Here is a 15,871-nt window from a genome sequence, read left to right as displayed (position 1 = left end):
TAAAAATTAGAAAACATTTCTACACACAAAGGATGGTAAAAGTTTGGAACTCTCTTCCGCAAATGGCAATTGATACTAGCTCAATTGCTAAATTTAAATCTGAGATCGATAGCTTTTTGGCAACCAAAGGTATTAAGGGATATGGGCCAAAGGCAGGTATATGGAGCTAGATCACAGATCAGCCATGATCTTATCAAATGGCGGAGCAGGCACGACGGGCTGAATGGCCGACTCCTGTTCCTATGTTCCTATGTCTGAGTACTGGACTGTTCACACTTTCTCATGTTAGGTGAACCGTTCACATATCAGTGACTCCCTGGCCTCACGAGCAGCCAAGTGAGCCGCTGCTCTGCCCATGGGTTCCTCCTCCTTAATATGGATGGCAGATGTGGATGGGGCCTCCTCAAGCAGCACCTCTCTCTGTTGTGCAAGGCAGAACACACTACTATAATGCATCCCACCCTGACTGATGTGTATTGAAGTGCTCCATCAGAATGATCAAGGCACCTGAATCGCATGCTCAATTGTAGACCTGGTGGCGATGTGGCTGTCGTTATATCAACGCTGTTGCTCGGTAATGGGGTTCCTCAGCGGTGCATGAGCCAGATATGCAGGGGGTATCCCTTGTCCCCGAGGAGCCAACCCTTAAGGGTGTTCGGTGCTTGGAAAAGGGGCGGGATTTTGGATTCCCTCAGAATGAAGGAATCGTGGCAGCTGCCAGGGAATCTGGCACACACGTGAAGGAATCTTTTGTGGTGGTCACAAACGAGCTGAGTGTTGACGGAGTGAAGCCCCTATCTGTTGATGAACCGTCCTGGCTCATGTGGAGATGCTCGTATTGCTATATGGGTGCAATCGATTACGCCCTGCACCCATGGGAAGCCAGCCACAGAATGGAATCCTACTGCCCTCTCCGTCTGGCTGAGGTCGTCCATCGGGAAGTTGACGTACTGCGAAGCTCTGCGAAACAAGCTGTCGGTGACCTGCCGTGTGCTCGTGTGCAGACGACCGAGAGACCCCGGCGGCACCCTGAAATGATCCAGAGGTGAAGAAGTTGAGGGCAGTAGTGACTTTGATAGCGACGGGTAATGAGATGTCGCTTGGCCCAGCCGGGAGCAGCTCAGTATGAAGGAAGCTGCAGATGTCTGCGACTACCTGGCGACTGACTCTGAGCCTCCGTATGCACTGCTCCTCAGAGAGGTCCAGGAAGCTGAGCCTCGGTCTGTAGACCCTGTGGCAAGGGTAGTGCCTCCTGCGACATCGCTCTCTCTGTTGTTGCCCTCTGTGCTCTTGTGCAGATGCCTGTGGAGCTGCAAGTGGTGGAAGTGCACGCCGTGCCTGGCGAGGCTGGTGGTGTTGCTCGTCCTCGGATGTAGTGATGAATACAGTCATGGCATCCCCCATCCTAATGGTGTGAGTTTGAGGGGGTCCGACAAATTGTTAAATACGTGTGAACAGAAGAATTGTGAGTGGAAAGTAAGAATTTTCAGTGAAAACACAAAGGTCTCCCAGCCAAAAGTTTGTGTGAAAGAACTGAGTGCCCTGCTGCAAGAACTCACCTTTACTCCCCATTTGTCAAACAAGCATTTGAATGTCCAAATGGTTTCTGGCTGAAATACATCTGGTAGAACATGGAGTGTTTCCCACAGCATGGGAAACATGCTAAGGATGTTTTAAAAATCAGACCCATGCCTCAATGTGGACAAAATTAAGCACTTTATCTAAATAAGTCTCTTAACTATCATCCCGTCAGCTTTAATTGCCGGTGGGACTTCCGCATTCGGGAGGCACGTGCGCACCCAGATGCGTCAGTGGGGAACCCGGAAGTCTGCGGGTTGGAGCCGGGTTCCGAACCCGCTCGGGATTTCCGTGATTTTCGGAGCCCCCAACTTCACTTGAAAATCGAGCCCTATGTATCCAAAGCTGCCCTCAAGTAATAGCTACTCCCTGAAATGTTGTCACTTAAACCAACACCAATTTAAAATGTATAATAAATAAGCTGAGATACATTGCAAAGAAGAAGTTTGATTTTGGCTAGCCTTGGCTCTATAATGCAGGATAATGACCTTAAAGAGTGTCTCAGTACAGAAAACACATGTGTTGCAATTTTTCAGTCGATTTTTTCTGATTTGTTTGCAGTTTATGTTCTTGGTAGCGAGCGCGACGCTAGTGCCTTAGTGGGTAAATACTCTGCATGGTTTCAGCCATATAAACTACAAGGTTCCTGCTTCGATCGCTGGTGTATTGAAATACCTGGCCTCAACTTGGAGGGCACTAGGAACACTGCTTTGGGCCTCAGTGTCCTGGACAAGAGAGAGGGAAAAAAATCAGACAGTATTCATAATCATGATTGTATCCCACAGCTCTTGTGTGTGGGACTTGGGTGAGGTACCAGAAAGTTACTGACACCTATGGAACTGTACATGAGGAAAAGGCTGTAATCAGTCTTACAAATCAAGCCTATAGTATTAATGATACATAGCAGATGTACTGCTTTATATTACTTTAATCCTTTAGCATTATTAAAGAAACTGATCAGACAAAAGCAGCTGCCTTTGATTTATGTCTGGTGTCAAGGTAAATATGCATCATTTCTTTTACTTTCGGGAGAAATAAGTTCCCTTCACTATTGTTTTTATATTTATAGGTTGGTGATAATCTAGGGTGATGAACAAGGACCTAGCCTATTAGAATGGTTGAATAATGATCTCAGTACTGGTATAGAGCCTGAACTAACCAATGCATCTTACGATGCACTGTAAGAGGAGGGGGAATAGTTAAATACTGTGTTCACTATACTGTCTGCAGGATGCACAATTGTTTTATGTTACAACATTGCTGGATAGCATCTGCAAAGCTCCTTAAATAATTCTCATAGACTAGTGAAATAAATCATTCTTGATTTTTAATTTATTCCTCAGTGCTGAAGTAAACAGAATGTGCAAGTAAATTAAAAGAAGGCAATTAAAGGCTAGCTTTTGGAGGAGTGAGACTGCAGGTGTAATTAATAGAAGGAGGTCCAGATTGGACCAAAATTTCATCTGTCTGTCTATATCATACGTTAGGAAGTGTACAGATGTAATATTTTTATCAACTTTCACATTATTAATTCCTATGCCCACATTTATAATGGAAACTGCCTGTAAAATTGTCATGCTGTAATTACACCTTCCCACTAACAGTGATGCTATTGCACCTTAGTTATGTGTCTCCTAGCTCCTCAGCCTATCCTGCAGAGAAACCAACTCTTTTTTGTTTTGCAGATTCTTGTAACTTTTGCTATTTAAATATAAATAATATCAAATCAAAATAATTTACTTCAAATAAGTACTGAATGTATAACTTCTAAATGAGGAATGTGTTATGCATGCACGCTCTGATCCAATTATCCCCTACCATCTTAACCCATTTCACCTGAAGACTACAATTGGCCTTGGCTCTCCATGTGCGGCGCCAAGAAAGAACAATTAATAATATATTAAAAGTTTTGCATATAGCACACACCTCCTGTACACATTCGCCTTGTTTCCTGTCAACGATTATTTAGTCACAACTATATATCAACATTAAATGTTGTGACTGAGTTTAACCTATATTAAAAGAAAGCCTGTATGGTGTGTATACTTATAATTATACATTCCTTTAGTCCTCCTAACAGTAGGCGGCACTCTTGTTCCTGCAAAGTCCGTCTCATTCAGTTTGTCTACCTGGCACTGCAAGGCAGTTTATTAAATTTAATTGAAATTGCAATTTCTTTCAATTTAAGTTTATCTTTAAATTTAATCCTAGAATCCCACAAAATAACTGATCTTAATCATCGTAAGTCAGTGGTCTTGATTATGATCTAAATACTCTTGAAAGTAAGTATTGCATAACAGTTTTGTATTGGAAGGCATTCTGCATGTTAGAGATTTTCTAGTATACCTACATATTGAATCTTGATCTCTACTGATTTGAGCTGTGGAAGTTTGCCATTCCAACAGAATCCAAGCTATAGCACTTTACTCAAGGTCCTTAGTTAAGGCCCTGGGCGCCTCTCACTCACCCCCACCCCTATGGCCTGTTTGCTCCATTCTGTATTCTCATCAATCTCATCTGGCTGTCTTGCTTAGGTTCCTATATCTGCTCACCTGTTCTCTCGTCACTTCTGCTTCCCAGTCCCCCCATCTTCATCTTCTCGCTTCTCTCCTGTTCTCCAGTTGACCCCATGTCGCTCACTCACCCGTTCTCCAACTGCTCTCACTTCCCAGCACCTGCTTCAATCTTGCTAATTCCTGGTGATTGCAATTTGTTTTTTAAAGCGGTATAAGGGAGAGCATTCGGTGAAACGGTGTAATGGGAAAGGAGGGGTTTAGTGTGAAGGGGAAATTATGAAATCAAGGGTATAGCATGAAGCAGGAGGGGCAGAGAAGGGAATTGGGGTGCTGAAGGGAAGATGGAAGTGATGGGAATGAGCGGTACGGTATAATCCAGGGAGCAATAGGAGCAAGGGTGCAGGGTAAGGGGATAGAAGACAAGATGAAGTGTGGGTATATGGGGAAACATGTCAAACAAGGAGGCTGATGCACCATCCTCTTTACATTGATTTCTCTCACCTCCTTACACCTGCACCAGGTCCCTTCCCCATCTATGACCTGAAACTTACCTGCATCCTTGCTGGGATCTCTCACCTCCACTCCTACCCCACACCTATCTGGCCAGGGTGACACAGTTGCTTTCAATGACACCTATCACCCATGGTTAGAAAGTCTGTCATTGAAAGCAACTGTGTCACCCTGGCCAGATTCTCCTCCCCCAACATGCAAAATTCCACCATCCCAAAACAACCAAACAACCCTTGCCAGATCTCTCCTCCCACTCATTGGTTATGCCCCTACCAGGGCATTCCTGTAACCAGTGCCCCACAAAGGCCAGCGGAAAATGCAGCCTACAGCCCTTCCTTGCCACGCCATGCCATCCTCCACTTCACAACTAAGGGAAGATAAAGATAATCGTGTGATAGAGGGAGTTCCAGAAAAGAAGAGAAAGGGAGAGAGGAGCAGGCAGGCAGCGAACCAGCAACATGAAGATGACCAAGTCAGGTGAGAGTCAGGCCATATTCATCGAGTTATTGTGAGCTACACAATGGGTAGTCTGCTAGTTTTTATGACACGTAGTTGCCTGCAGTGCCACTTTCCTACCACGAGACGGTGCTGGAACACCAAGTGTTTACCAGGCATGTTACACCATCCAAAAAGTCAGCAATGAACTTTGTTAAAGCATCGCGCACTGTGGTGGGCGAAAACAAATTTTGTTTTCTACATTGCCTTTTTGCAGTTCATGCTGAGTACTGAAAGAGTTTTGGGAACAGCTTGGATTCTGTAGGAATGGCAAACTTCCACAGCTCAAATCAGTAGAGATCAAAATTCAGGTATACTGGAAAATCTCTAACATGCAGAATGGATTCCAGAACAAAATTGTTATGCAATGAACTGTACTTACTTCGAAGAGTATTTAGACCTAATCAGGACCATTGGCTTACGATGACTGAAATCTGTTATTTTGTGGGACTCTAGGATTTTTACCTGTGCTTTAGGGATCGTACTCACTGTCCATTTTTTCCTGAAAACTACAAGCCAGTGACCTTGATTTGTGGTTTTCACCATGACGCCTATAACTCTGAAGTACCCACTTCCTTATGTAATGCACAGGCTATTCCAGCACGCATGTCATGGAAGCCTCAGTGTGCTGGAGCAGTATTCAGAAAACTGGTGGGAACAGCCTTAAAATGGCACTTGATCATGGTATCTGCGCTATATAAAACATAAGGGCAGCCTAATGGCTATAAAATTGTGTCATGTGTTTATGAACCACTCACAGCTTATGACATTACCAGATATCTTTAATTCTGGGATAAACTTGGAGTATGCAAGTTGCTCTTTGGAAGCAGCAGTTTACAAAGCCCCTCAGTAAGCCTCATACTATTCTCTGCAAGAGTTGAGAGTTCAGGAATGACCTTAATTCTCACTCAGTCGGGTTGAGTTCCACTGTAGTTTTTGGAGCTTCTGAGACAGCACTAGCCAGGGTTAGTCAGTTAGCTAACCACAGAGAGTTGATTGAAAGTGGCTGCTGCTGGGAACTGACTCCAAGACCGGGCTAGACTGGAAGTGATGCCCGTATAGTTTGTTGTGGCACCTGCTGTTCCATTTCATGGTCACTGGGCTACGTAATAAGACAAATTCTTAACAGCAGCTGTTCACATATCTCATATCTGCACACACCTAGGTATTTTTTTTCTCCTGAGTGCAGTAGCTTATGCTGGGGTTTGGTTTCATGGCGCAGACAGCCCTTGAGGATCTCACTCAAATAGATATTCTTCATGATTGACCCTGGGCAATGCGTTTCAGTAAGCTATTTGACTATACCTGATCATGTGAATGCCTGAACAAACACACAGGCATTACTTTTCACAAAGGGCGCTGGATGGTGATCAAGAGGAGAAACTTCTGCTAATTCCTTTTCTTTTTCCCTCTCTCAATCTTCCACCCCCTCCTTACCCAAGCCCGGGAACACTGAGTCCAGTTGTAGTGCTTCCAACTCTTCCCTGCCTGACATCAGCTAACTCAGCACAGACCAAGCATTAAACCTGGGGCATATATCCCTGAATTACATGGTTCAGTAACTTGCCACACTTCATTTGTGCATTTTCGAGTCGATCGGCTCTGAAGAAGAAAACTGGTGCAAAGAACTATTTCTTCTCAAACTTGTGCATTGAGTACATCAATAGATTGTAGTTTTCTCTTTTGCCCTTAATATGTTTGCCCCAAGAACATGATATTTGGTAGAGTAAATTGTGAAGAACAGAAGAAACTTGCATTTATATAGCACCTCTCAGGACACCCCAAAGCACTTCACAGCCAATTAATTACTTATGATGTTTAGGTTTTGTTTTGTAGACAAATGCAGCAGGTCCCACAAACAGCAAATAAGGGATAAATGACCAATTTGTTTTGGTGGTGTTAGTTGACGGAGGACTATCATCCAGGACACTGGGAGAGCTCTCCTGCTCTTCAAGTAGTGCCATTTGTCTTTACACCTGCCTACATAGGCAGATGGTGCCATGGTTTAATGTCATCTGAAAGACAGCCCCTGACAATGCAGCACTCTCAGTACTGCACTGAGGTGTCAATTGAGATTGTGCTCAAATCCTGTACCTGAATCCACAACCTTGTGACTCAAAAAGAGAGTGTGCTACCACTGAGCCAAGCTGACACTTTGAGCAGAGACTTCCAATTAATTCATAAAATATCTGCTGTATCATTTATTTAGAATGGAGTTGGACATTTGGAATTTTATTTTCTTTTTTCTTCTGTAGATGGCTAAGTGTGATTGCTGCAAACGTCAAGGTAAACTAAATGAGTCCATTAAATGGCATGGACAAACCAAAAATTTCTGTAACCTTCATTGTGTCCTCACATTCTGCAATCAACATCACCTAACGGAAACAGCACCTCAAGATGGAAAAGGTACTAAATGCAGCTCCTACAGTTGTGTTGTGTTTTTAATACCTGCTATACGGCCTTGAAACATAATTGTGCATATATGTTTACCACATGAGACGAGTGGCTAACCTCCCTAGGGATACCTACACCCCTAATCCTTGGAAATTTGGTCATTAAGCCAAGTCAACTAATCCGATTTGCATTTTTTAAATTCCCTGGTTAGCAAATTAATGGAAATTTAGATTTAAACCAATTGAAACTAATAGTTGGCAAATCATGCACAATGCCGCATGAACAGCTGATGCACGCTCTCGATGGATGAGGCTCCCTGCCGGGAGTGCAAAGTCGGAATATTTACCGAACCCCCGAGGCATAATGGTACGTGCCTTAGTGTCCCATGAAGACAAAAGTTTAGACATTCCTGCCCCATGGTGCATACAATGCATGAACATTTTTAAAAAAAATTCACGTTGCTATCAAACCTTGAGCTTCCTTCAAATTGATCTTGAGTGAAGGTAATGCAGGTCACTGATAACATTTGCATTTAACAGCTGATAATCACATAAAATTAACCAAAAATGTAATTTCAATCCCCAAATGAGTTGAAACTTTACTTTAAAAATCAGCTGTGATTAAAGGGGAAGAGCTCATCTGAATTGCTACATAATGTAACAAAGTAAAATCTGTGCACTTATTAGTATCTCCAAGCAATTCCTTGTTTACATACTTTAAGCTTTAAAAGTATATTGCCAAAGATAGCTTGGGGAAAGAAATTTCGTATTGAATCCCCTGTTCAGTGGCAACACGATTGGGAAGTGCCTCAGTGAAGAGCTATGAATATGTATGCGTGTTTGCATGTAGGTCTTTAATATACTAAAATAGAGGTGAAATCAACTAACTTTCAGTATTGATCAAGGCCACTAATCACATATATGCACACAGAATTTGAGCCTGAAATTTTACTACTACCTCTCCAATACCCTGTAATAAAAATGCAATTTGACTTATTAAATCACCACAAATCAGTGGTCCTGATATATTTTATATAGTATAAAAGAACATATACTTTGATTCACTGAGCAATGCCACTGGAGGATGTGTCCGTACAAAAACAGCATGCTGTGGTACAAGTTACCTGGCAAAGACCCGCTATGCTATTCAGTTCCCCAAAATTGGTTTTCTGTGCATTTTGAAACATCAGCATGTAAAATTGACACAAATATAAAATATCCATTTTTAAAAAATCTTAATGTATCTAAATTAAATTAAATAAAATTGTAATTCTGCTGATTTTAATTTTGATACAGAAGTACTGCATTGGTCCTCGTGGGGTTATTTTAAAACTTACAAATTAAAAAAAAATCTAACTTCAATTGATGTTATTTGATGAACTCTATAAACTAGTCAAGATTAAATGTTTTGTATGATTACTGAAAGATTTTTTTAAAAATTGCTATCTTCTTTCAACAGTAACAGTACCAAATGTTCCCAGTGGCCAGAGGAAGGAGTCTACTCCTGTCATAGCAAATGTGATGTCGTTGGCAAACACCCCGCCTGTACAGAATGCTGCTAGTTCAACCACAACTTTAAATGGTATGGGGGTTGCTGCAGGGCAACACAAACTTGAATTTAACATTTGTCCACCTTGTAACAAAGCAAAATATGTGGAAAATTAAAAGATTTTTTGAATGCTGGTAAAGGAGCATCAATTACCAGCTAAACATGATGTGCTGCCTGCTCTTTAGTGCACTTTTTCTTTCCATTTGATATTTTTATCACTCCTACTCCTGAAAGAATGTCTTTATATTGTACACCATTTTCCAGGCAGACAGGTGCCCTCATAGGTCTCTGTCAGTGATTTTCCGTAACTATTTACGAGCAGGTACAGAGCAGCTGGTCTGACTAGGTGACTTGCCCCATTTATTTTTTCTTTCCTTCTCTTTCCATCATTATGGGAGTTGCCATCCATTGCTCATTGCATTCCATGACCACAAGACCAATTTTGGAAGCTTATTTTGTGGGGCAAATCCACTTCCTGTTACTCTATGGCACAGCATAATGGAGCTCCACTGTTCTGCAGGTCCGGCAGCCTTTGAGTATCCCTCTAAGATGGCTATTGTTCATGTGAAAGCTTTGAAGGGAGTATCAGCAGGCACTTCGTCTGAGGATCTCAGCTGTGTATTCTATCTTCATTCAACAGCCATTCAAACGCTTCCAACAGGATCAGTAGATAGCAACTATGACCATGACTGATTGAAGTGAAATAATAACCTTGCCTGGGCCTAAACAGACTGACCACTTCTATTCTTTGAAGATTTTCCTCTGTACCTGAAGTTCTTCAAACATTTTTTTTTTAGATTTGTCAGTTGATTATACTTAATTTTAGAATCACAGAAGTGTACGGCACAGAAAAAGGAGATTCAGCCCATCATGAGTGGGTAGAATATTTGCCCAAGCAATCCAAAACTAATCCCACTGCCCTGCTTATGTCCCCATATCTAGCGTCTTCCTCTGCTTCAAATATTTATGTACTCTTTCTTTTGAAAACAAATACAGCGATTTCTACCTCAATCACTCGTGGCAAAACATTCTATACTGTTAACAACTCTTTGATGTGGAGATGCCGGTGATGGACTGGGGTTGACAATTGTAAACAATTTTACAACACCAAGTTATAGTCCAGCAATTTTATTTTAAATTCACAAGCTTTCGGAGGCTACCTCCTTCCTCAGGTGAACGATGTGGAAAATACTTTTCCACATCGTTCACCTGAGGAAGGAGGTAGCCTCCGAAAGCTTGTGAATTTAAAATAAAATTGCTGGACTATAACAACTCTTTGAGTAAGGAAATTTATCCAAACCTCCCCCTTCACTCTTAGTGACAATTTTAAATTGATCCTCATTACTTACACCCCAGTCAGTGGAATCAGTCTCTTCCTGTTCACCCTATTAAAACCCTTCCTAATTTACAAAGCTTCTATTAAATCTCCTCTTAGCTTTCTGTTTCCATGAAAGTAGTCCCAGTATCTCAAGTCTACCCTCTTAACCATAGTTTCTCATCCCTAGTATCAACTAGGTGGATTTACACTGTATATTCTCTGTGGCTTTTAATACGCTTTCAAGAATGAGCTGCCCAAAACTTCTCTACTCCAAGCATGGCTTAACCATTGCCTGGTATAAATGTATCATCATCTCTTTGTGTTTGTACTCCATGACCCTATTTGTAAAACCCCCAAATGCTGTTCGTATTTTTAAGGACTTGTTTTATCTACTTGTACTTGCACTTTCAAGGAATTATACATTTACACCCCTAGGTGTCTCTATTTTTCCCTACCCTATGGCGCCTTTCTATTAATTGTATATTTTTCTTCCAAATGCATGACTTCACACCTCTCGACAATAAATTGCATCTGCTCATTCTGCCAACCTGCTTACGTCAGCCTGAAGTATTTTACAGTCCATCTTGCTGTTGCCAAACTCCTTATTTTCGTGTCTCAGCAAATTGCCTTTGCCTTTGCCCAAGTCCAAATCATTTATACATATCAAGAAGTTAACCCAGCACTGAACCCTGGGGTACACCAGTTCCAAACCATGCATCACACATTAACCCTAGCCCTTTATTTCTTGTCTGTCAACCAAATTTCAATCCATGCTACAACATATGCCTGAATTTTTATAACAAGCTCCTGTGAGACACTTTATCAGGAAGATATCTATTCATGGTAGATGAAGATTCTATTTTATGTTAAAAGTTATCTTTTTACTTTGACTATCTAATACTTTTTAAGCATATTGATATTAAGTATAAACAATTGTTCTGTATGTGCTTTTGTATGAAATGTTACATGTACCGATTTCTTGATATGCATGTTCATAGGAGTTTTTCCATTGAGGAGATTATTTCTTTACTCCCGTGTACTACTACTTTATATGATTGCAGAATTAAGAGAGCTTCTATCTCCTTTTAGACCCAATAATTCTGAACCATTCCCATTGCCCGTCAATAGAGTTCCATTGACTACAGTTTGCCACCCAACCAGTTCACAGCAACAACTCAAACAAAAAAGCAGATCAACAAAAGGTTAAATGAATGCTTCTTTACTAATAACTCATCTTATAATTGACTTTCTCTTGTACTTCTTGGTAGGTGAAAGTTTTGTTTGAGAGGGAAACAACATCTGTGGGATATGCAGTGGGGAAGTATTTAGGCAACCTGCAGTATAGTTTTTACCAGACCCTCCTTGAAATCTACCTCCATGACCAAGCTTTTATCTTGACTCAGCATCCATTTTTTGATTGTGCCTCTGCCTTTACGTAGAATTACATAGACTGTACCGCACAGAAACAAGCCATTCGGACCAACTGGTCCATTCCGGCGTTTATGCTCCACTCGAGCCTTCTGACACCATACCTCATCTAATCCTATCAAGTCTTGATGTTTTTCTACATTGAAGGCACCATATAACTGCAACTGTTACAGAGCGGTTCCACAGGTTCTGAAAGGCACTTCCCTTAATCTTGTTTCCTTGTTTGTGTATGTTGTTGTTACAGGTCTATTAAAAAGTACACCTTTGGGCAATCACGTGCCATAGTGAATTGCTGTGCGAATTAGTTGCACCACTGGATAGAGGGTTTAGCATTGCAATCAAACTCCCAATCTTACCAAGGGCTTGCAAGGGAGGTGCTATTTTGAGAGGCTAGATGTTAGGAGCAGGCAGGATAGGAGAAAAGAGGTGTATGTTTACAGGATGATGTGTAATTAGTTATACTGTGAACTCTTGTCTTGGGTGCCATTCACCAGTATATTTAAATAAATTCAAGATATTCCGCAATGTTTTTCCTGCAGAACTAAGCAGGCCATGATTGCGACCTGAGATTTATTTATTTCCTTTTAGCAGGAGGAACTCGTACCACTTCGGGAACTCAGGTTAGTGGAGAGGTAAGTAAGGCGTTTGGTTAGTGCTTAGTTCAACTATTCTAAATTGTTTGCGGTTAGTGGTGTCTTTACATCAGGTTTCTTCAATCTGTTGATAATTAGATCAGCACTCAGACGGAAACGCCTCGATTACCGCCTTCTGCCCCACCCAAGGTGCTCAAGAATAAAGCACTACTGTGTAAACCTATCACACAGACCAAAGCGACCTCATGCAAGCCGCACACTCAGACCAAGGCTTGTCAGACAGGTAATGTGTGTGTGTGTAGTAATAGTTTCAGTAAATATGCTGTTGATTATCATATAACTAACTTGTTATGAAATATCATATTTGAATAAAGATCCCTATTAACTGTATATAAAAATAGTCAATTTCCAAAGCTTTGTGTCATAGTCCATTTAACCAATCAGTTAACTGTTCAATCCAAACAAAAACAGGTAAAATTTGGAGTGTTTTATTCCTTCTGTATATGAAGTGATGCAACATGAAGGCACCTGTAACAAGGGCAGTGCCCCTTAAATTTTACCTCTATGATTGCTTGGTGCACAGAATGAATTGAAGGTTATTGCACTTGTGCCAGAGGGTAAGCCAGAGATTTCCCATGCCTAAGAACATAAGAAATAGGAGTAGGCCATACGGCCCCTCGAGCCTGCTCCACCATTCAATAAGATCATGGCTGATCTTCTACTTTAACTCCACTTTTCTGCCCAATCCCCCTATCTCTTGATTCCCTTAGCGTCCAAATATCCATCAGTCTTAGTCTTGAATATACTCAATGACTGAGCATCCACAGTCCTTTATGGTAGAGAATTCCAAAGATTAAAAACCCTTTGAGTGAAGAAATGTTTCCTCATCTCAGTCAAAAATGGCCAACCCCTTATCCTGAGACTGTGACCCTAGTTCTAGACTCTCCAGCCAGGCAAAACAGCCTCTCAACATCTACCCTGTCAAGCCTCTAAGAATTTTTAAAATTTCAATAAGATCCCCTCTCATTCTTTTAAACTCCAGAGAATATAGGCCCATTCTACTCAATCTCTCCTCATAGGTCAACCCTGTCATCCCAGGAATCAATCTAGTGAACTTTCGTTGCACCCCTTCTAAGGCAAGTATATCCTTCCTTTGGTAAGAAGACCAAAACTGTATGCAGTACTCCAGATGTGGTCTCACCAGAGCCCTATATAATTACAACAAGAGCTCCTTACTCTTATACTCCAACCCCCTTACCTTCCTAATTGCTAACTGTACCTGCATGTTAATTTTCTGTGATTCATGTACAAGAACACCCAAATCCCTCTGACTACCAACATTTCTTAGTGTCTCATCTTTTAAAAAGTATTCTGCTTTTCTATTCTTCCTACCAAAGTGGATAATTTTACATTTCCACACATTATACTCCATCTGCCACCTTCTCGCCCATTCACCTAATCTGTCTATATCCCTTTGCAGTCTCTTTGCGTCCTCCTCACAGCTTACTTTCCCACCTAGCTTTGTATTCTCAGCAAACTTGGTTACATTACACTCGGTCCCCTCATCTAAGTCATTGATATATATTGCAAACAGCTGAGGCCCAAGCACTGATCCTTGCGGCACCCCACCAGTTACAACCTGCCAACCCGAAAATGATCCGTTTATTCCTTCTCTCTGTTAACCAATCCTCAATCCATGCTAATGTATTACTTCCAATCCCATGAGCCCTAACCTTGTGTAACAACCTCTTGTGTGGCACCTTATCGAATGCCTTTTGAAAATTCAAATATACTACATCCACTAACGCAAACTTCAACGTAATAATCGGCCACTGTACTTCTGAGCAATTAGTTGTATGTGAGGTGCTTTAAGCCGCTTCTGAGAGATGTGAAAAGGTGTGATAGGTCTTACAGCAGTCTTATTTCCATAAGTGATGGTTCACTCTGAATGTGATTTCTAGGTACAATAGTTCCAAGCAATGAGACTGGGAGAGAATACCACTAAATTGCAACTCTGCTTAGTGTTCTTTCCTGAAAGCTCTTAAATGTAGAAAAGTTTATGCTTAGATCAGGGATTTAATGCAATGGAGGTGCTTTGGTGCACTGGAATTGTGTATAGTAGGGCTGAATAGGGAGTAATGTGGCACATTGCAATTTTATGCATAAGTCAGATATGTCATTATCTGGAATTGACTTTACTAGTTAGTTAACTAGTAGTAGTAAAGAATTTGCAATACGTAAGAACAAATTCTGAAATAGACCAGGCCTTTGTAGCCTTGTAGAAATTGTCAATTTATGTTGCTGGAAAGCTTTGGAATTGATTTAATACTGAAACATTTTGTATCTACAAATTAGTGCATGGGTCTATATTATTGTTACTATCTGCTTTGTCTCTTTTTTTCCAGAAGAGGATTGGAAGCCACAACTGATCGTGTTGCCCATTCCTGTGCCAGTCTATATTCCTATCCCTCTACATCTTTACTCACAGTTCACACCATTACCACTAGGGATGCCTGTGCCTGTAAGTTACACTCAAAACAGTAGACGTCAGTCAATACTTTTCCTATCGGCTGCTTTAGATAATAAAATGCAGAGGCTGGTGTGTGTTTTAAGGCAGTAAAACATTATTCTGAGGAGCAACGGTCAAGTGATTTTTAATACTATCTGAACCTCAAGAGGTGCTAAGTTGTTGAAGTACACTGCATCTTGTGGTTTTAAAGGCTTATTAAAGTTGGAATTTCTGAGACCGGCTTTATTACATTTTCAGAAACCTTTATGTTGGTGGCAGGTATCATGAATGGACAGCAACAAACAGCAGGCTTCACTGCCTTGTGATCTGAGCAGCATTGATATTCGGACTTATCTCATTAAGTGTTACAGAATAGATTGTAATTGTAATAGATAACAACAGCACATTACAAAGCAGCAATTCAAGCAAGTGGGTCTGATAACATCTCAGCAATGAGTGTCAGGACAGTAACTGTCAGGACACGCCACATCCCTGATGATCGATGACATTCATGTAAGAAGACTAGCACTTCTTGGGTGTCATTACAGCAACTTTCTCAAGAAATCTTCAGTTAAAATGAGCAAATTCAATGCAATGTACAATTCAAATGCAGATTAAAAGGCGGAACCAAAGTCTGAGTCTCGATAGATTGTGTGAGAGTGATGCATTGCGGACCTTGGCATAGCTGTCCTGCAATAAGTTTTTGGAAACTTTGAGGTTACTAACGGTTACTGTGACAGTCTGCAGATGTGAGACCGTACCCGGTCATCCTGTACATTCCAAAAGTTCAAGTACATAAATATTAGACCTTACAAGAAGGGAAGCAGTGGGTCAAAAAGTTTCTTCGACTTTTTTTTCCTCTGTGTGCAATAATGTTTTTTACATTTATAAATAAAAGCGCTTCATTCTAGTCAGATAAGTCTATCCCTGCAGTCCATGCTGAATCCTGTTCCAACAGTGGTAATCACAACAGTGTATATTA

General features: G+C 41.2%; 1 protein-coding gene across 4 annotated transcripts in view; it reads left to right on the top strand.

Annotated features, from left to right (window-relative positions):
* zmym4.1 (zinc finger MYM-type containing 4, tandem duplicate 1) overlaps positions 1-15,871 on the top strand; it is a 127,171-nt gene that overhangs the window by 84,812 nt on the left and 26,488 nt on the right. For 3 of the 4 annotated variants that reach the window (XM_068006459.1, XM_068006458.1, XM_068006461.1), the window contains 5 exons: positions 7,355-7,505; positions 8,952-9,074; positions 12,376-12,419; positions 12,519-12,663; positions 14,786-14,901. In XM_068006459.1, the coding sequence (XP_067862560.1) occupies positions 7,355-7,505; positions 8,952-9,074; positions 12,376-12,419; positions 12,519-12,663; positions 14,786-14,901 (579 nt within the window). The remainder of the gene's footprint in view (positions 1-7,354; positions 7,506-8,951; positions 9,075-12,375; positions 12,420-12,518; positions 12,664-14,785; positions 14,902-15,871) is intronic. The other variant, XM_068006460.1, reaches the window with a different exon arrangement.

This window comes from Heptranchias perlo, chromosome 26 (assembly GCF_035084215.1).
Source record: "Heptranchias perlo isolate sHepPer1 chromosome 26, sHepPer1.hap1, whole genome shotgun sequence".
NCBI lineage: Eukaryota > Metazoa > Chordata > Chondrichthyes > Hexanchiformes > Hexanchidae > Heptranchias > Heptranchias perlo.
Note: the sequence above shows the minus strand (reverse complement) of the source record. Positions and strands in the feature narration are given on the sequence as shown.